Raw genomic sequence first — 20647 nt, forward strand, 5'->3', positions numbered from 1 at the left:
TCCGTATTAGGAAATTTGTTTGAAAACTGTGTCAATGTGTCGAAACAAATGAAAAAGTAAAAGTTAAAGTTGATCACAAAATCCATAGGTTTTTAAGTTAAGCCGGTTTGTAAGTTGAACCACCCATGATATTTAATATTTTGAAATATAAAAAAAATTCGGACTTCTACTCTTATTTATTACTTGAATCGAACGAATAAAGAACGCTGAAAATTCTAGACTTTGAAAGTAAAATGTGTATTTTCCTTTTACCAAAACGATTCGGTACATATTTGCTGTGTATTGGTACCAAGGGAATGTTTCGTGGGCATAGTTATGAATCGCCTGTAGTCCAGACAACACATATTACATGAGCAGTACAGGTGAGTCATAGGAAGAAATATCTAAATGGATGAAATAAAAAAAGGAAATGTTTGTTTCAATCGATTCAACTATATGCATCAGTCATTTCATTGATCCAACTGATATTTTGGTTTATTTCATTTATTGTTTCAACTGGTAATATGAAGAATTGTTTGAACATATGTAGATACATATTTTTAGCAAAAATACGTTACACATTTATGCAGATGTAGCTTAAACCATTGGTCTTTAATAATTCAGTCATCTGCTAAATACACATTCCGCCAAGGAGCAATGAAAAAAAAACAACTCACTACTAACCGATTTCAAATTGAATTATCAAGAAAACAACCGACAAAGCTAAGATTATTAAATGAAATTACGAATGAATAAAACACAAACAGTTAAATTACCAATTTATCTTTTACCTTTTCATGGAATTCGTGTGAACGAACGAATCGCATCCTTACCTAATGTCGAACGCTAGACCTAAAGAAAATGTGTATTTCATTTGATTGTCTTCTGAAGCGCAATTAGAAAAAAAGAAGAATTGTACTAAGTTGTAAGAGGGTAAGATTTCAGGTTCACATGTCATTTCCATGATAGAAAAGCGTTACAGCAACGAAGAATCTAAATAATTCCGGTTCCACCTGTTCCAGCAGAAATAAACAAGGTTGATCTATGCCAATCATGATAACTTTGAGATAGATCCACCGTTTTTAGAATGAAAGCATCAAAATTAAAACCTTCAAAAACCAAAAAGAAATTTGTACCATAAAAAATAAAAGCGATTGTAAATTTTGTGGATTTTTTTCTTCTGCTTTATTTTTCATTCACGGCATTTGTGATTTTTTTTATATTTCCATAATATAAAATTATACACGCAAATTGAATGTAGTACATTTAGACAATATGAATTAAATGGTATAACCGGGAGGAAACGGTGGTCTTCGCATTTAAAACTTATTCAACTTGATCGTGTACACCAACATCAACACCAGCAGCCTCTCGGACTGGGATTTTGTATTCAGTTTCTGGTTGTTCGTAGATAACTTCTTCTTTTGGTTCGATGACGGTGACATTGTCTGGCAATGGTTTCTTTGGACCGCTCTTGCCATTTGGATCGTATGGCAACATGATCTTAACCTTGATACCAAGCACACCTTGACGAAGCAATACGTGACGTGTGGCTGTGTCAACGTAAACGTTGCATGGATCACCGGAGTGGATCATCAAACCTTCGGTGAATTTCATTGATTTGGCACGTTGACCACGCAATTTACCGGACACAACGACTTCACAGCCTTTGGCGCCCGATTCCATGATGAAACGCAATACACCGTAACAGGCACGACGCACGGCCAATCCACCGGTCAATTTGTAACGCAAAGATTCGGCTTGAGCGATAGCGCACAAACCACGTGTGGCGACCTTTTCGGCGTACAATTCAACGGTGCCTGGAGCAAAACCGAATCTAAAATCACAAAAAAAATCCAAATTGATTAGATAAACAGTCGAATTTAATGGTCGATAGACCGAATATTGAGTCATTTGTGCGGTATGTACCTCTTTTGAACAACAGCAGTAAGTTCACGGATACGGCGTCCCTTCTCTCCCAAAACATTCAATGTTTTGGTTGCCATAATGATAATTTCTGTGCGTGTTGGTGTCACACGGATTTCAACACCGGAGTAACCATCTTCGGCCAATTGACGAGTCAAGAACTCGTTCAATTCGGCTTTGAAAATACCGTTCAAGACGAACTGTAAATATACAACAAAAGAACACACATTAGTTTGAACAAATTTTTTTTAGGTTATGTTTCATTTAAATGTATTCCATGAGTTAATCAATTGTGGTGATCGTAAAATTTATCGGAAATGGAAACATTTTTGATGTTTAGTTTAAATGATGCATTCGGGTGGGCGAGCGTTTTCGTGATTTGATTTGGTCAAAGTCTTAATGTTTTCCAAATATACACATGCAACATTGTGCACAAACCACACCGTGTGCTCAATGTGTGAAATTCATTCACACCAGCACAAGTCGCACAATATACCGACTTCCGAATAAAAATTCACTAAATAAATTCGAAACTTTTCACAATATTCCATATAATCGGCGTTGTGTTGCATTCGATTGTGCTGAATTTCCACTAATTTTCACAAAAATTTGTTGAATTACCTTTCGTTTTTTGGAAATTGGCAAAGCCATGATTGTAATGTACTTCTTTCAAAGAACGTGGTTACAGCGAAAAGAACTAAGATGGCCACGAACGTACCTATCAAAAGTTATATCAAGTGACAGTGCCGTCTGCTTCAATCGGGCACGAAACTATTTTCACTCAACCAATGTCGAATGTCAACACTATTGAATCTCGGAATAGACACAATTTACACGGCTGGAATCGCGTGTCAAAGTGATGATATTCAACATTTTAATTGATAAAATATGTGGTTTCTGCACCAAATTGTGAAGATCATTGAACTAAAATCAATATTTTCTCAAAATTGTTCAATTTTTTTGGATTAATTCATATTCAACTTTCACTCGATTGGACGGCCATCTATGTGTTGATTTCGGTATGAGCGTATAAAAAGTGTCATCGGACAGAAACTTACAGAGAGAGAGAGAGAGAGACAGAATTTTTTCTGGTCAAAGATTACAAGTGGAAAAATAAAGTTTAACAATAATTTGTGTCTAATTTTTTGCAATTCATTGGAATCAACGTTTATCCAATCGAAATTTCAAACAATTGAACAAATTCATCAATTTAATTCAAGTTGTGAATTGAGAGATACAACATTTTTGCGGAAACTATGTCGTCAGAGAGTGTGGGCAAAAAGATTACCGACTTGCGAGCATGCGACCTCAACGCGGAGCTGGAAAAACGGGGCTTAGAGACGACTGGCATTAAATTGCACTCGTTGATCGTTTGCAAAAGGTAAAAAACTATTAATTTTCTTACATTAGCCACGATATTGGATTCATTATCATCAAGCAGTTAGATTTGTTGGCTATTAATGCCAGACAACACTATTAGCGTTTAATTATCGATCAAACATATGGAAAAGCCAATGAATGAATGTGATTTAATTTATGTGCATAGGCAATCACCGACGAGGGTGAAGATCCAAACGAGTACGTTTTTGAAACTGATGACAAGAGTAAAACGCCAGCTAAATGCGCCCGAAATGAATCAAATCCTCCGATTACGAATGAAACACAGGTAAATGAACACACTTGTGAAAGAGTCTCAATGGAGATAATAAATACGATTGATGATGATTTGAGATGATAATATTGCGAGATACATTTTCAATGAATGCAATCGAATTTCCCATGATGTTTAAAAAAATCTTATTCTGTTCAATGAATTAATAAATTCGGGTTATAATTCGAAAGGCAAATGGCGGTGATGAAGATGAGAAGCCCACAAAGAATGCCGACGAAGAGGGTGAAGATGCCGAAAAAACTGAAGAAACTGAAGAGGTCGAAGAAGTCGAAGAAGAGCCCGAAGATAAGAAACCGGCAGCTGATAACAACAACGATGTCAAGGATGCATCGGAAGACAATGAAAATGACCAAGAGCATTTGCAATTGACGGTAGCCGAATCGGACAAACTTGATACGAGCAATGTGGACAACGAGGACTCGCTCAACCTAACTATCGGTGAAGATGAAGCGAAAATTTTCCAGGATGAGGTTTGTACTGCAAATTTAAATAACCACAAATCTGTCTCACTTGAAGTGAGTCACTTGCAATCCGGATTGAAGAATGCAATTTGCACCATTGAAGAAGAGAAAATTAATCAATTGATTTGGTTCATTGCAGGAACCTGAAGAAAAAGTCAAAGAGAACAACAGTAAGTAGTTGGTGTTTGAATGAATGGTCAATAAGTTTTAGGTTATATGAATTTTGGTGAAATGTGAAAATGATGAACGAATTTCTTTTGTTTTACTTGTCCGTACATTTCGAGTTATACGAAGAAAAAACAAAATCGTGTTAAGTTTTATTTTTGCTACCATATTTTTTCCATTTCGAATACGTGATATTGGTGTTTTCGTTGATGAAGAAAAAACAGTTTAGATTAGAGAACTGAAAAACGGAACTGAATTAATTGGTTTTGCGTTCAACGCCGATAAAATTACGGTGATTGTATATTTTGAATTATTGTTGGCCACGATGCAACGAGCTGATGTTAGTTCCTGCCTATGGTTTCACCCGAGAGAGTTAAACAGACGATTTTACCGGATTGAAGCGAGACGTAAACAGACGATGGTTGGCATTTTGATGGACTCGAGAGAAGGGAATGCAGAATACTTCTCGATATGTTGTGATGAGGGTTGTCCACGTGTTTCGTGCATAAATTGCATGGCATGGCATTGCATTTCATTGTGAGATGGTTTTCAATATATACCGAATGCAATGTGAACTACACTTGAATTCGAAATGATACCATACCAAGATCAAGCGACATTTCTGCAAACCGAATTTTGGTCGGAAAGAGTCAACAATACGCTGAAAAATGTGAGTGGACAACGCATGTGCCAATTTTGCTGCATCAAACTCCATTCCCATGAAGGTAACATACGTGGCCAACATGTATTTAAGATATACAACTCACCGAACAAATCCACGTCTCGTCCGAATAATCAACGAGTTTATCTCGAAACGAAGCATCGGTTATATTGCATCACATAAAATGTTCTGATCTCCGAAATATGCGCATAATTTATTCTTGAAATCGAGTGCTGAGTGAGGCACATTTTCGTAATGCCAAAATTAATACATTAAGGCAATACACGCACGACATAGTTTCTGTTTCAAACATTTTCATTTCACGAATCAACTTTGAAATTCTCAAAATCAACTCGAATTTCTTTTTTATTCTTGTGCAAAAACTAATCATTTGAAAAAACGCACATGCACACAGAGAGAGAGAAAAGATGGAGTCAACCTCAAATTTAGATACTTTTTTCTCCTCACTCTTCTAATTCGAATCTATAAAAAACAAAACGATTGTATCCGATGACCGATCACGACAATTCGGTGTCGATGATTTTTCGACCAGAAAACCAAACAAACCAAGAACAAAAAATAAACAAAAATAACTCGATCCAATCCGTTTAACGATTGGCTGTCGACAATCTCAGTGATTTAAACGAACAAGAAAAAACAAAATTGATACATTTTATTGCGAACAGATAAGAAAGATGGAAGTGATGATTCAGCTTCTTCGGCAGCAAACAACGATGGTGATGGCGATGGCAATGAAAATAATGAAAACAACACATCGAATGGTGGCAACAGTAATGGTAATGCAACAGGGGCTTCCAAGAATGTGGGTAACAAAGCGGATGATGATGCGGATGGTGGTAGCAGTTCCAAGGGTTCAACATCCAATGCAAATGATGCACCAAGAAAAGAAGACAAAGGTGGTGATTCAAACAATGGAAGCAACAGCAACAAGAAAACTGATGAGAGGTTGGTTTCGCCATCATATATGGCGCTTGGCATCAGTATTGATTATCCTACAATTATTTCCAAAAAAATTAAAAAAAAAACACACACACAAACACAATTTCAAGTTTACCAAAAATAAAAACAGTAAAGTTGAAAACTAGCAAATAAATCAGGCAGTAGTGAGAGACAACTGTCGAAGCCAGACGACGGATTTATGGTGCCATCATTGCATTGCCCATGAATACCGAATACCAGCGCCACAAACAAGCGCAAGGGTATCGCATAAAATTTATTTGCCCATCTCAGAGAGGAAGAGCCCAACCGTGTGCAGTGTGCTATGACCATAACAAATCTTTTTTTTCTCTAAATCGAAAAGAAGAAGAAAAAAAAACAACCGAGCGACCAACAAAACACATTCCTTATCAAACTGATTGCCAATGCGAATGCTTGTACTCATCGAACTCTTTTATTTTCACAGTGAATCGAAGTCTTCATCATCAAAATCATTCAAAGATGATAAAGGTAATTTAAGCCATTCTCACAAAATCACTACCCAAAAAAAACACACATTATTAAAACAAACCAAAAAAACAAAGGTCAAATCGAATATCGTGCTATTTAATTCCTTCAATTTGGCTTTAAATATAGATTTTAAATTTTCTTTCCTCCTTGGCCTCAAGCATTTTCTTTTGTTATTTGTTCCGAAAAAAAAAACACATTCAAAACGTAAAAGAAATCATTATCCATTCATAACCAAAAAATCAAAAAATCAAAAAAAACAAAAAAACATCCAAACTAAAAGCAAATCATTTTTGAATTCCCGTTACCGAAACACACACTGCGACTGTGCACAATTTGCAGAATCATCCAAAACTGCCAACAGTTCGTCTTCAGCGACCAAGTCAACGTCGTCATCGTCGAGCCGTAATCTGTGGGTGTCGGGTCTATCATCGTTGACACGAGCCACCGATTTGAAGATCATCTTCTCGAAATATGGCAAAGTGATTGGCGCTAAAGTGGTGACCAACACACGAACACCGGGAACACGTTGCTTTGGTTACGTTACAATGAACTCGTCCAGCGATGCAACCAAGTGCATTTCGCATTTGCACCGAACCGAACTGCACGGTCGTATCATATCGGTTGAACGTGCCAAATCGGACATCGGTAACATTGGGAATAAGCAAAAACGTATATCGAGCACCAGCGACAGCAAAAAGGTTGACGACGAAAAGAAATCGTCATCATCAACGTCGACCAGCGAACGCCAGAAGGACGGTGCTGCTGACGCCGATGAATCCAAATCAAAATCCAACGCTTCGAAGACATCGTCGTCGTCAACCAAAGATAAGCCGGCAACCGAAGAAAAAGACGCATCCAAAACGGAGGCTAGTACATCCGATAAAGAGGCCGAAAAGCGAAAATCATCATCTTCAAGTCATCGTGCCGATGGCAAACGTAGTCGAGCATCATCATCAAAATCGCGTCGGCCAGCTGGTGCTGTTGCTGCGGCCGGCGAGTCCAATGATCGTAATGTGCGTCGTGATCGTAAGCGTGAACGTGACCGCGAAGCAGTTCTTTCCTATCGCAAAATTCGTGAAGAGCTTGAAAGACAGCGCGTGCGCGAAAGGGAACGTAAATTACGCGAAGAAGAGCGTCATCGGGCCGAAGCGCGTCGCCGTCAACGAGACGAAGAGGAGCGTTTGGTACGCGAACGGGAGCGTTTGAAGAAAGAACGTCAACGTTTGGAACGAGAAAAGGCAGATCTGTTGCGACTTGAGCGTGAACGACAGAAACTTGAACGCGAAAAAATTGAACTGGAACGCTTGGAATTGAAGCGACAACAGCTAAAGTACGCAAACACACACAACTTACATATCCATATACATATATAGACACACAATTTTTCTGTCATTTTCATCATTTTGGTGATTGAAATCACGCGCACACACACACACAAGTGTTCGTTATCGAATGATTTCGAGTAAATCAACAACAATCATGCCGAATGACTGCTATTTGTATTTGCTGTTGTTGTCGGATAAGTATAACTGTAGACAAGATAAAAAAAAATATGAAGTGACATTTCTAATATTTTGTCCACTTCAATTTTTTTACGGTTCGTTTATTCAGACAAAGACTTTTTTCCATATTCTATGTGCATTTTGTATATATTTAAACCGGCCAGTGCTATGCTCTTTTTCCAGCTAGCTGTTTTCAAATCAATCGCAGTCCGAGAAATTTGAATTTTAATTTGTATATTTTATTTTAGGATTGAAGAGGCAAAACGGGCAATAAAGCGTACATCGGCTGACAATGATCGATATAATGAATTGGATCGCAAGCGACCAGCGAATGATCGCAGATTCGAACCACCACCACCACCACGTTTTGATACGGCCATTCGATCATCGAATTATGATCGACCACCGGAGAAAAAACGTGTCGATGACTATCCAACCAGTTCATCAAAGCGGAATGATGACTATAAATCGTCGTCACGCGGTGGTGCTGGTTCGTTGGGCAATTCAGATGTGTCGTCGTTCAAACGTCCCATCAACGATGGCTACAAACGCTCAAATGACATTGAACCACCTTCACGCAGCGGAGGCGGAGGCAGTGGAGGCTATGATCAACGCGGTGTCGTTTCATCGTTGGGCACATCCACCAAAGATAATCGATTCAACGATCCCGTTGATAATCGACACATGAGGTAAATACAATGAAAATCATATCGAATAACTAACCTCCACATTCGACGCAGAGTTGAAAAATTTTCTTCAACTCCAAATGATAACTCTACTTGACCTTCTTACACTCCTCCCCATACAATTTATATCTTTCGTAACGCAGAAGCTCTGGAATGTCTTCGAGTAAATCACGTTACATGGATAATCACAGTAATGGAGGCTCAAATGATCGCTATTCCGATCGCCCATCATCAACTTCCTCATCGGCATGGGCAAATCCAAACAATGGACCTCCGTCGTCAGTTAAATCATTCGGCGGTTTACAATCAGTCACAAATGATGTTTGGGTAAGTCCATTTAATTAGCTTGGTTTACTTGATTTGTATGAACAAGCGCATTTTATTCGCTAATTCATTTGTTTCATTGAAAGACAAATAATGAATGAAATCAAATGGAATGAAAAGATAAAAAAGAAGAATTGATTGATTTCAATTCAAATGGAATTTAAAGAGCTCTTCAAGTTCTTGTTCAAGAAAAATGAAATCAGATGAATGAATGTAGAATAAATTTTAATTTGTCTTTTACTTTCTGTCGACAGGGTGCAATTAACAAGCCACAAACCCACGATGCGGGCAATTGGAGCCGATCCATGGATCACCAGAATCAAGATCGTTATGATCGCACCTTCAGCGAACGATCCAAATATATGGATGGACCGGCTGGAAATAATGGCGGTAGCAGCCGTCCAAGTTCTTTCATCACAAATTCAAGACCACAGGAACGATACAGTGCTCTTTCATCGAGATTTGATGGACGTTTCTAAACGGGAAAAATTAATGGAAGAACGAAAACAAAACACTTTTAGACATACATTTAAAGAAACAGATATCCATTTATCTACTCACATTTTCCAAAATATCTTCACAAAACAAATGAATATTTGATTTCATTAAGCTAGATAACCAGATTTGATAGACCTTATTAGTGCACATCCAAAATGCATGCAAAATGAATTGCGAAGAAATCACAAAAAAAAAATCAATAACTGAACATTTTAGCATATGTTCACCAAACGATGAGATGAATCCATGAGTTCCCAAGCGAAACAGTAAGATGAGATTCTATCATGACGATGAATTTCATCGTGGAATAGCGGCTAGCGTATATAAGCAACACTTCTCTTTTCTCACTTCTGCATGCGCTATGGAGCTACAGTCATGTATAGGTGTGCGTGAATAGCATACTATGTTTAACACAGCAGCAGTGAGAAAGGAGAAGTTTTGCACACACGCGCTCGCCGCTAGTCCACGATGAAATTCATCATCACGATAGAACCTCATCTTACTGTTTTGCTTGGGTTCCGTTCAGTTGATTTGACTTTCTGTTTGGCAATTTACCTTATAATCCAGAAAAAAAAAACAGAGTATAGGTTTAAATAGTAGCGTACATTATTTTAGTATTCGTTTTTATATTTTTTTCTTCTTCATCTTCATTGGACTAAAAAATGCTGCTCGGAAGAGAGACCGTTGCAAAAAAAAACAAACACAAATATGATTTTTTTCTTGAAAATTTAGAACGGTAATCACATCATTATTGGATGAAAAATGTATGATTTTATGAATTTGCGAGGATTTACTTAGAAAATAAAAGTTCAGCACAATATATACTGTCAGATAAAATTCTGGTGTTTTCTTGATATTTTTAAGCGAGTGAGATTCAATGGAAATATTTGTGGGCGATTCTGATGGCGTTAAGAGTAAGTGGAATAATTTTTCCGAAACATTCAAAGATTTTTGAATTCACAAAACGTTTACTAAAAAACAACTTTTATTTCATAATTATTTCTGTATCTATTAGTAAAACAGGCTTAATACATTTAACAGCCGTTAGGCCAATTACAAAATGTACAGTGGTTGTTATATGGCAATGAAAAATCCAGCAAGCTAATATTAAAAGAAGACTATGAAGATGAGTGCCAAGTATCGGTACCAGATGAAGAAAAAATAGTCAGCTCATTTGATCAAATGTATAAGGAAACTACTAGACATATAGCTAATAAAATGCGATTTGCAATGAGACATAATTTAGCTGGAGCAATGGTTTGGTACCCCAGTAACGATGACGATAGATATGGCCTGTGTCCGATTGAGCTTGATACATTTCAAGATTTTAGGCCAATGGAAGGCGTCAATTTAACCATACCAACGCGAGATATCTATTTTCCAAAGATCCAAGTGGTAAATGATGCCATTGCGGTGTCACTCGATGAAATGGCACAGGAAGCTCAATTGTGCAAACAAAAAAACCATTATGAAATTAAAGTGTAAAAAATTTGAATAAAATTGCTTATTTTTGTGCTTAGAAGAAGGTTTATACATATAAAAAAAAAACGTTGAAAAACAATGCAGCAATAACAAGGCAACAGTTTTGTTTAAATAAATAAGAATGGAATACATTTTATTCATTGATTAAATTATCAGAGTCATTTTGATGAATATTCGTTCAGTTGTTCATATTTTTGTATGTTTTTTATTTGTTTTTTCGATTTTGGTTTTTATGTTCTACACTCAGGACTCAGCAAATGTTGCTGATTAGCACAATCGGGTGTTATGATGTGATCAAACTCATCACAGTAACTTAGTGTTTGCGTCGATTTCGCCCACCGCGGTTTCGTTTTTGTCCACCGTCGTCATCACCATCGTCACACTCTCCATACGTTTCTTTGATGGCACTTTCTTTGGTAACAGCAATTTCTACGGCCTGCTGAATTGTGAGCTTGTCCTCATCTTCTTCGCACAAACGATCCAAAATCGGCGGTGATCTCAGACCGGTGATGAAACGATCCAACAAAATCGCATCGAATCGATCGCCAAATTTACAATCCACTGACAATTTCTTAATTCGAGCAAACCAATTGGCAATACTCTCGCCGCTCATCTGCTTGGCATTGTAGAAGGTGACACGTTCACGGAACACCGATGTTTTCACCACAAATTGTTTGTTCAAGAGTTCACACAGTTCGTCGAATGTTTTGGTTTTGGGTAAATTTGGATGGCACACATCACGCAATGTCTTGTAAACGTCGTCACTAATGCTGGTGATTAGAATGGCCTTCTTTTTCTCTTCGGGCACATCGTTGATTTCGAAGAACTGCTCCAAACGTTCAGTGTACACCATCCAGTCGTCGTCTCGGCTGTCGAATTTCGGGATTTCACCAATCAAAGCCATTGTTGAGAAATTGAATTAAAAAAAAACTTGTCGAAGCACAGTTGAATTGAATGTGTTAACCTCACCAAAGCGGTACGAAAACTGAATCAACGTATGCGCACCGACAACCATTTATACAGCTGAGCGAAGCGAATTTCACAACATACTGCAAATAAACATAGCAAGTTTATACATGTAACGCTCTACACATTGAATTTAAAACAACAAAAAAATGTATGCACGGTGATAACGCATCGCGTTATATATATACTCATGAATTTGATGACTAACCAAGTATATGCGAGCATACAATAACAGCCGGCAAAAAACACCGACGTTTGTTTTCAATCAAATGCGACACAAAATGATGAAATAGCTAAAAGTTAAGAGATACATTTGGCTGTTTACTTTTTTGTACCGTTTTTTGCGGAAATATATCAATGTTTTTTCAAAACTTTTTTTTCGTATTAAAGCGAACACAAAACGTGATCAAAAATTGAATGAAAAGTGGAATGAGGGGATTCACCGTAAAACAGCTGACCATGGCACATGTGTCAATAAAATAGCTCGGTATTTCATGCATTATGAAATTCAAACGAAATTTGATTACACATGCGATAACAACGAGAACAAGATTTCTATTTTAATTTATTGATGCAAAGAAAACATCGAAAATGTTCTTCATATACGAATTCCGGTTTCATTTGTTTTGTAATAATTAATCAAGTCATGTTGATTGTAGATAACGTATCCGATAAAATCAAGTTTATTTCGATGACTTTGAGCATAGAGAACTCAGCATGTTTAGATGTGTTTTCATCTCTACTTACCGATATTCACAGGGAAATCAACAATGAACAGAAGAAAAAGACCACAAAAGACACTTGATAGGCTGGCTATATAAATATTCTCTGAAAAAATGAACACAATAATATACAAATCATAAAATATCACATTGCAATGTCAAATCGTGATTTCAATTAATTTGTAAGTAAAGAGTTAAAAATATCACAGTTAATTGCATTCTAATTCCTGCCCGCAGGAGCGAAATTCTTAAAAAGAAAAAAAAATTCTCATCTATAACAATCGTAGCTTAGCCCAGACATATCATCCATATTAATCTATGCAACGTTCATTGAACTCATTGAAGGTGGTTGATATTTAACCACCGTTTCGGTGTGAAATCTCTCTGTGTCTCTTAGAAATGCTTTTTTAGGTGGACATACTGAACAGTGTTCGAATTGGTTTGTAAAAACCAAGTCCAAATACCTATTCATTTCATTAGCAATGCAGTTGATTTGACGCAGATTCATTACCTTCGTGGAATCCATAAATTTTCTGTAATACGACTTCACTCTGCGTAAATTAATGGGTTCCATGTAGTTACTTCTTCTGTCATACTGGATTGACTTCATATTGAAGTCTCCGAAAATGAATATGGAATCGTTTTCATTCATTGAAGCGATAATTTTCGTAAAAGCTTGAAGATGTTTGTTCAAGACAGTTTCGTGTCGATATTGAATAGGATCAGAAGCATCGTTTTGAATGTATGAAACAACGACGAATACATTTTGGCTGCCAACGATGGTTTTAAGAGCGAGCATTTCAATCGTTATGTCGGTATTGACTTTTGTCCACGGTACACCTTTACGTACACCAATCAGTACTCCACCTTTGCCTTTTTTATAATCATTGAGACCTTTCACGCGGTCAACGCGAATCACATCCCAATCAGAGCTCATGACATCGGCATTAGTAATATTGAGATTCAAGTTTGTCTCCGTCAGAATAACAAAGTCATAGAGAGCATTGCGCGAGGATTCAATCAACTCGCTTCGTTTTTTTGTTAAAACCGAGTTTGCATTCTTGTAGTAAAATTCAAGCATTCTGAACAACGCCTTACTATATATACTACCCTGCGCATTTTTGTGATCGAAAATTTTTCGCAAAAAAATTTCAAATATTTAATTTTATTTTTTCTACTTATGTGTGGATCCAAACCGAACACATCATTTCAGTTCTATTCGTTTTTGTTCGCATTCGTAAGTAAGTCATGTGGAATTATAGTTGATCCATTCTGATTTTATCGCGAATGAATGGAATAAAAAGAAATTGACACTGCGGATTCCGAACTCGCGTCCAATTGAATGTGAACTTGAACCCTTGACAACTGCTCCAAAAAGAGGTAGCATAGTGAGAGGGTTGTTTATTCCTTATAAGTATAATGTTCGATGAGCTAGTCTACATTCCGGCGCTTTCAAGATCGTTCAGCGCCATAAACACTACTACATCAAATGAACGCGCATACAAGCACCATAAAGCACAGAATACAGATATAAACTGTAGTGAAGATTGAAATAAATGTTCGTACACGAGAAATACTTTGTAACATGAAAAAAATGTTTATTTTCATGTGATAAAGAATGAACATTATTGTAAATTGAAAATGTATAAAAAAAATTGTAATATTTTATCGAAATCTTCAAAAATAATCAAATGCCATGACTCTGATGCCATTAGAATGGGAATTCTGGATGCTTATCAACTCTGAAAAAAAGAACAGACAAATCAAATTGTTATTAAAGTGTCCATTAACAAATTGGCTATCGACCGTGTAAAATGTATTTACCCTTGGAAGAAGTCAAAAGTGCAAATGCGGATGCCTTTGTCCAGACCCTTAATCGTCTCCATATCTTCTGTGGTCAAATCAAAGTCAAAGAGTGCCAAATTTTCACGCAAACGACCAGCATTGGTGCTCTTTGGAATGGCAGCGACGCCGCGTTTCACAATCCACTTCAACAGAATTTGTGCCGGTGTTTTGCCCAGTCTCGTAGCAATTGCTTTCACCTCGGGTATCTCAAGTAAGTCAGGCACGTTACGTCTGAACAAAGAAAAAAATTCGAAAATACAAAGATCATTAAATTCATACAGTGTGCAAATAAATCAGCGAATCATTCATGTATGCACAATACTCACTGTTTACCAGTTATTTTCGACAAAAACTCGGCAATACCTTTCGAACCGAGCGGCGAATATGCGGTGACGATAATGTTGTTTGCTTTGCAAAATTCCACCAATTCATTTTGTTGGAAATAAACATGCAGTTCGATTTGCAACGAAGCCGGTTTAATGGTTGCGTTATCCAAAATGCGTTGCACTTGACGTTGATTAAAGTTCGAAATGCCAATACTTTTGATAAGACCAGCACCGACGAACTCTTCAAGTTTCTGCGTATAATATTTTCGATTAATTTCAGTTTATTTTTGTTTTTATAATCGATTTGTGACTCGTTTGCGATAATACTCAATGTGTCTTACTCACCTTCCAGATGGCCACATGATCGGTGGTTAAATCCAATACAACATCACCGTTTGGATGAAATGCCAATTGACCGTCGGTTGGTTCGGGGAATCCAAATGGTGTATGCATCAAATACAAATCAACATATGACAAATTCAAATCGGCCAACGATTTTTTCAAATTCTTTTCAACACTCTCGGGACGATTACCTGAAGAAACAAAATGCGTCACCATATGTCATTGTTTTGTTTTTGAAGGTCAATCTTTTTTCTGAATATTTATTCATACAACAGTCATTTGTTTACTGTTCATTTTGACATTTCAATACAAAAAAAAAAACTCACCAAAATCTGGTAATTTCGTTGTGATAAACAAGTCTTCACGTTTCACTTTACCCGCATCGATCCATTCTTTCAGCACTTTGCCAATGGCCTTTTCATTCAAATAAACTGGAGCACAATCGATGTGACTGTAAAAAGAACATTCGTGTTAGATTTGTCAAACTAATATTTGAACAAATGCAATGTAAATGAATCAATTGTGTACCGATAACCAGCCTCAAGAGCTAAGTTCAATGCTCTTTCGATTTCTTCATCGGGTGCCTAGTTCAGATGCAGAAAAAATGACGAATTTATAATTCTAGTTATGATCAAAACTTTCCGTCAAACATGACTGATTTTGGAGAGTGACTTACACGCCAAGTGCCATAGCCGATGGCTGGCATTTTGATTCCATTGTTAAATGTCAAAAATTCAACGTTAGCCATTTTTCTTTGGATATTTCAATAGTTTAATTAGAGATTTTAGCTGATATTTTAGTAAGAAAATCACAAATAAGAATGTGTTCCAAGTGACTGTCCGGTTTCAACTAACTGCAGACCTGTGTGTTTTGGCATTTTTTATTTGCTTGTTTACATATGTCTTTGAAGCGTTATTACCGCAGATACCGTCGCTTGATTTCGACTTTGGTGTGTCGGTGTGTGCGTGCGGTTGAACGCAAGACAGTGATATTAACGTAAATCCCACATTGAATCACTTGTGGTTTTTTCGATGTCGTTCGTTGGTATGTGAGTCAAACGACATACAACGAAAGAAAAAAAAAACGTTGTTGGATGCAAGTGCGTTGACATGTACATACTGTTTGTGTTGTAGCAATCTCTTTCACACAAAACCAGATTTGTCGGCTTTCAGAAATACTTCCACGTCGTAGCATAGAACGATTTGAATGTACCAAAATGTTGAACAAATATTCTCCGCGAAAAATAAACAATTTTATGTGGACAAACTTATCAAAAATGGTCAACAATGTTTATTTAAATGCACACATACAGAAAGAAACTGCATTTTTTTCTCCATAATTTGATCTACTGCTCAAAATCCTGGTTTTTTTATTTTTACTCTTGCCTGAATCAAAACTGAATTATTAGTAGGAAAAGAAGAACATGATGAAACGTTATTACAAATGATATCGGTGAGTTATTTTCATCGATCTATTACTTTTATAATGACCATTGAACAGTGTTTCTCAAGCTTCGGCATCGAAGGAGTTTAATTTCCAACTATTCATGATAATTTTGTCGTTGGATTTGGATAAATTTTCCGCAATCCCAAAAGTGATGACTAATGAAAAGGTCTTTTTTGGGATGGATAAAAATTTTCGATACAGCTAATCCGATCCAAAATTTACCAGCAAGAGGTAATTGACAGCTCTGATAGAAAAGAAGAACCTTCATTTCGTTTTCAATTTCGATTCTAACAGACAAATAATCATGCAAATTATTATTTATTAACGCTGCACAAATTCTAGTTGAATGAATAGTTTACATCATTAAAACAGAACAATGTCAATCAGGAAAGTAAGTCATGATGATATATACCTAGGCCCAATTTCACCAATCACGCTCATGTGAAAATTTCAAATTGAAACATAATGTGTTTTATACGAGTGTAAGTGGAACAACGAAAACAGTTTCAGTTTTATTGTTGTGATGTGTGTAAAAAACTGAAAATTCTCTCGTTGTTTCACTTACACTCATTTGAAATAGATTATGAAAAAATTGGAAATTTTCACATGAGTTTGATTGGTGAAATTGAGCCGTGAAACATTTATTTAATTCTTAATTTGCAATAAATGATATTTGATTATATTTCGATGGCTGCGATAAATGATATTGGCTGCATGTCATATTTCTTTTTGAGATTGAATACTTCAGCCATTTGATATATTCTCAAAAATTCAGTTCACAATATCAATTGAATTATTTTCTTCTTCTGTTTCTATCGCATGGATTGTTTTCAGTTTCGATTTCAGAATAGCATGAATAACTGTTCTGATGAAACATCCAACAGAAGTGTTGACAAAGCTACGAACGATATAAATCTAAATTCGAATATGCAACAAAAAGATGTCTGCTGTTGAAATCGTATTGATAATAATAAAAAAACTGTGGCTAAGCGCCGCCTTCCATTCAAATTAATTGCGATTTAATATCTGCCCTAAAAATGACATGCCACAAAAACCATATGTATTTTAGGAGCATCCGCTGCGATTTATCTGCGGGAAATAATAGAAAAAGTCTGAAAACTAAATTTAACAAATAAAAATTAGTTTGTGGTTATTGTTCCACTTGAACGTACATTGAACAGTAGCAGCATCGGTATGCTTGATTCATCTAGTGGTGCATTGCGGATAGATTGAATAAGTGTATAACAATCGTATCGTATTATTGTCATCATGATACTTGTAAAGTGCTTGAATTTGATTTTTTTTGCCGCACCAAAGCCGGAAAATATAAGGAAAAAACCCAATTCAAACAAGGTAAACATGGAACTCGAAAATTTGCTGAACTAGGGAAAAAGAGAGGTACATCCAACACTTGAGATTTTAATCTATTTTCGTTAATCTATACAATGTTGGGAACAACGAAATCGATGAACAAGGGAAACAAAATTCAACTAAATAAGTTGTCGTTCATGAAAGCCGACAACAGTAATTAAACGTTGCATGTGTCAGGTCAGAAACGTGATTTGGTACAATATAAATTGTTGCGTTCAATGATATGATAATTCAGGCAACTGATAAACACGAAATAAATTGGACTATTTCAATGAGATTGTGTTTCTTTTTACTTGAATTCAATTCGAATAAGCCTGAATTAATTTCAATTTTTATGAAGACGCTAAGCAATTGATAAAAAACACCCGCAACCGCACAATCAAATAAACAAATACAGAGTTGAGTAAAATGACGACCAATCAAATCATTTATTATGATTTCTGACTACAAAATCAAGTGTTATTTATATTCTTTTATTAGATTTTCTTTAAATGTGTGAATTTAACGAAGGAACTATGAATTGTCTTCAATGTATATTATGAATTTATGGTGTATTATTGGTTTGCGAGCTAGATGTTGTTTATATTTTATAATTTACATAGGTTTTTATTGTCCCAAAATGTTGGAACTTGTTACAAAAGAATACTGTCGACTTTTCCTACTGTAATGAAATTCGAATGAAACAAATATATAAAAAACAATTAAAAATAATGGATTACTGTAAAAGGGTCTGTACTAGATTATAGAATGAATAAATAAATGACTTTCACAAATTTCTTCATCCATATTACTATACTTCAAATTTAGCGGATCAATTCGGTCGATTTTCTGACCGAATCATATGTTCCTTCCCTTGTGTTGCCCAATCATTCGCGGAAACTGCGGCAGTTTAACTGCTATAACCATCTCGATGAATTCGATGGCTTTGTCAATGAATTTGAAGAACTCTTCACTGAAGTACAACGTTCTGCCTTCGGAAAACTGATGAAGATGTTTTGAAGCAATGATCCAATTGAAAAATACTGTAGAATTCCGAACTATTCTAAATATAAAAAACGGCTTTTTTGTAAATTAAAGTTTCAATAAAGAAGTAGATGGAGAAAACAGAAAAATATGCGATGAAAATGATTGAAATGTTAGTCTTGAACTGATTCACAATCAAATCAAGTTCGTATCCTTTCTTTCGATAAAGCCCAAATACTCCGATTTCAATTTATGTAGCAATTTGTTTGTGAAAATCAGTTGTAAAGCCTGACAAATCACAAGCGACCGGCAAATGCCGTGGTCAAAGATAAAGTGGACAGATATTTGCAAACATTTTACTCGTATTATACGATCAACGACCAAAACATTTGTATACATTTCTATACTTGATCCGTTTAATCCTATAAACGGTTTGAAAAGGCGGCGGCCGAAAAAAAAAGGAATGCGAGTTCGTTTGCTCTTTTTCTGACTTAAACTTTGCTCCTAAAATGGTACATGCCGGTGTTAGTGTGTGAGAACAAACGAAAAAAAAGAGAGAGAGAGAGACAACAGAAAAAGGCCCATCCAATGAAAAAGACTAATCGCATAGTCAGTAGGATGGCTAATGATTTTTATTTTGTCGGTGCGCATACACATTTTCTCTTCTCTTCTCTTTTTCTGGTTAACACCATGCCGTACAAACGTTTGGAATAGCATTCAAATGGTTTGCAAAATCAAGAGGTAAAGGAGCGCATGAGCCTTTTTCTCATTTGATACTTTGCTAAAATCCTGTTGAAAATCTTCTTAAACATATTACGGGGCATCAGATGAATGACATCACAAGACGCCTAAGTCGAAGTGTGTATCAACTTTCAGCTCATCGGCATCGTTTGATGCGGTGGCCAATAATTGAAATTTGCTCATTTGGCTGGAATGAAAAGTCGAATAAACGCCGGGCGTAATACGAAAACCGTTTTGTTACGCAAGGAAATGAAGGTATGAATTGAGCTTCCGGCATAAATATATATCATGCTGTGTGTGTGTGTGTGTGTGTGTGTGTGGATGAACCGTTCACCATTTTGGTTTGATTGAAAACAATGTTTTGAACTGTATTTTGCACATGGCAAATCAAAGATGTTTCAATTTATCTCACAGTTGTTGCAACGACTATAAACTGTTATTCGAAATTCAATACGTATTAAATATTGAATGGGATTGAAACATACGGAGGAGAGAAAAAAACACCATTTAAATCGATCAACACGTGAGAGATTACAAACGGAGGAAATTTACACGAATCTGATACAATTGTTGTTGGCCGACAAATGCATTTGATGATTGAATATTTGCTGCCCCAAATACACCGAATTGATATACTCATATTTGAAGCGTATGCTTTGGAATGACTCATGAAACAACAACATAAATCTGCACAACACAACTCTCAAATGTTGCAATTTTGTCATTCACCATTCGTCAAATTTTCTGATCACATCGTAAACGAAACTCTCGAGCGTTCTTTTTTCCTAGCTCGTTGGTAAAACAAATGCATTTGTTGCCGTATGTTTACTATGATTATTTTGTACTTGAGAATGAGCCATATGTAAACAGATGAGTTGTCAACAGAAAGCTTAAACCTCATTTGCTGGATTACTTGCATAGAAACTGGCCAATATATCCTCGACTTAACGTAAATTTAGGGCATTTAAGTATTTAACAAATGAATGAATCGGTACACGGATCCCATTCAGGCCAATGCGAATTGTTTTGGAAACATTGAGATTATCTGTGATTTGACGACAACGACAACGACAACGACAACGACAACGACAACGACAACGAC

The 20647-nt window shown here is 36.2% G+C and overlaps 4 protein-coding genes across 4 annotated transcripts; 1 reads left to right on the plus strand and 3 right to left on the minus strand.

The window, feature by feature from the left end:
- Nucleotides 1-1140: 1140 nt before the first annotated feature.
- LOC129576930 (40S ribosomal protein S3) lies at nucleotides 1141-2867 on the minus strand. Its single transcript, XM_055463084.1, has 3 exons — nucleotides 2527-2867; nucleotides 1909-2105; nucleotides 1141-1816 (listed from the first exon to the last, which is right to left on the minus strand). The coding sequence occupies exons 1-3, from the start codon at nucleotides 2554-2556 to the stop codon at nucleotides 1306-1308; spliced, it is 738 nt and encodes a 245-aa protein (XP_055319059.1). The 5' UTR covers nucleotides 2557-2867; the 3' UTR covers nucleotides 1141-1305.
- A 135-nt stretch (nucleotides 2868-3002) lies between these two features.
- LOC129576929 (SAFB-like transcription modulator) lies at nucleotides 3003-10178 on the plus strand. Its single transcript, XM_055463083.1, is given in 11 exon segments — nucleotides 3003-3258; nucleotides 3261-3286; nucleotides 3452-3571; nucleotides 3748-4047; nucleotides 4178-4208; nucleotides 5551-5830; nucleotides 6288-6331; nucleotides 6671-7661; nucleotides 8082-8522; nucleotides 8663-8846; nucleotides 9098-10178. Coding segments are annotated over 11 exon segments (2739 nt in total). The 5' UTR covers nucleotides 3003-3161; the 3' UTR covers nucleotides 9323-10178.
- An 827-nt stretch (nucleotides 10179-11005) lies between these two features.
- LOC129576931 (uncharacterized) lies at nucleotides 11006-11924 on the minus strand. The gene has a single exon (XM_055463085.1). The coding sequence runs from the start codon at nucleotides 11725-11727 to the stop codon at nucleotides 11137-11139; it is 591 nt and encodes a 196-aa protein (XP_055319060.1). The 5' UTR covers nucleotides 11728-11924; the 3' UTR covers nucleotides 11006-11136.
- A 2161-nt stretch (nucleotides 11925-14085) lies between these two features.
- LOC129576932 (aldo-keto reductase family 1 member A1) lies at nucleotides 14086-15891 on the minus strand. The gene is made up of 7 exons (XM_055463086.1): nucleotides 15701-15891; nucleotides 15553-15608; nucleotides 15351-15475; nucleotides 15028-15215; nucleotides 14683-14933; nucleotides 14336-14587; nucleotides 14086-14253 (listed from the first exon to the last, which is right to left on the minus strand). Exons 1-7 carry the CDS (start codon nucleotides 15770-15772, stop codon nucleotides 14223-14225), a joined length of 975 nt encoding a protein of 324 aa, XP_055319061.1. The 5' UTR covers nucleotides 15773-15891; the 3' UTR covers nucleotides 14086-14222.
- Nucleotides 15892-20647: the final 4756 nt, after the last annotated feature.

This window comes from Sitodiplosis mosellana, unplaced genomic scaffold, assembly GCF_009176505.1.
Source record: "Sitodiplosis mosellana isolate CC-2019 unplaced genomic scaffold, AAFC_SMos_1.0 Smas_scaffold_6191, whole genome shotgun sequence".
Classification (NCBI taxonomy): Eukaryota; Metazoa; Arthropoda; class Insecta; order Diptera; family Cecidomyiidae; genus Sitodiplosis; species Sitodiplosis mosellana.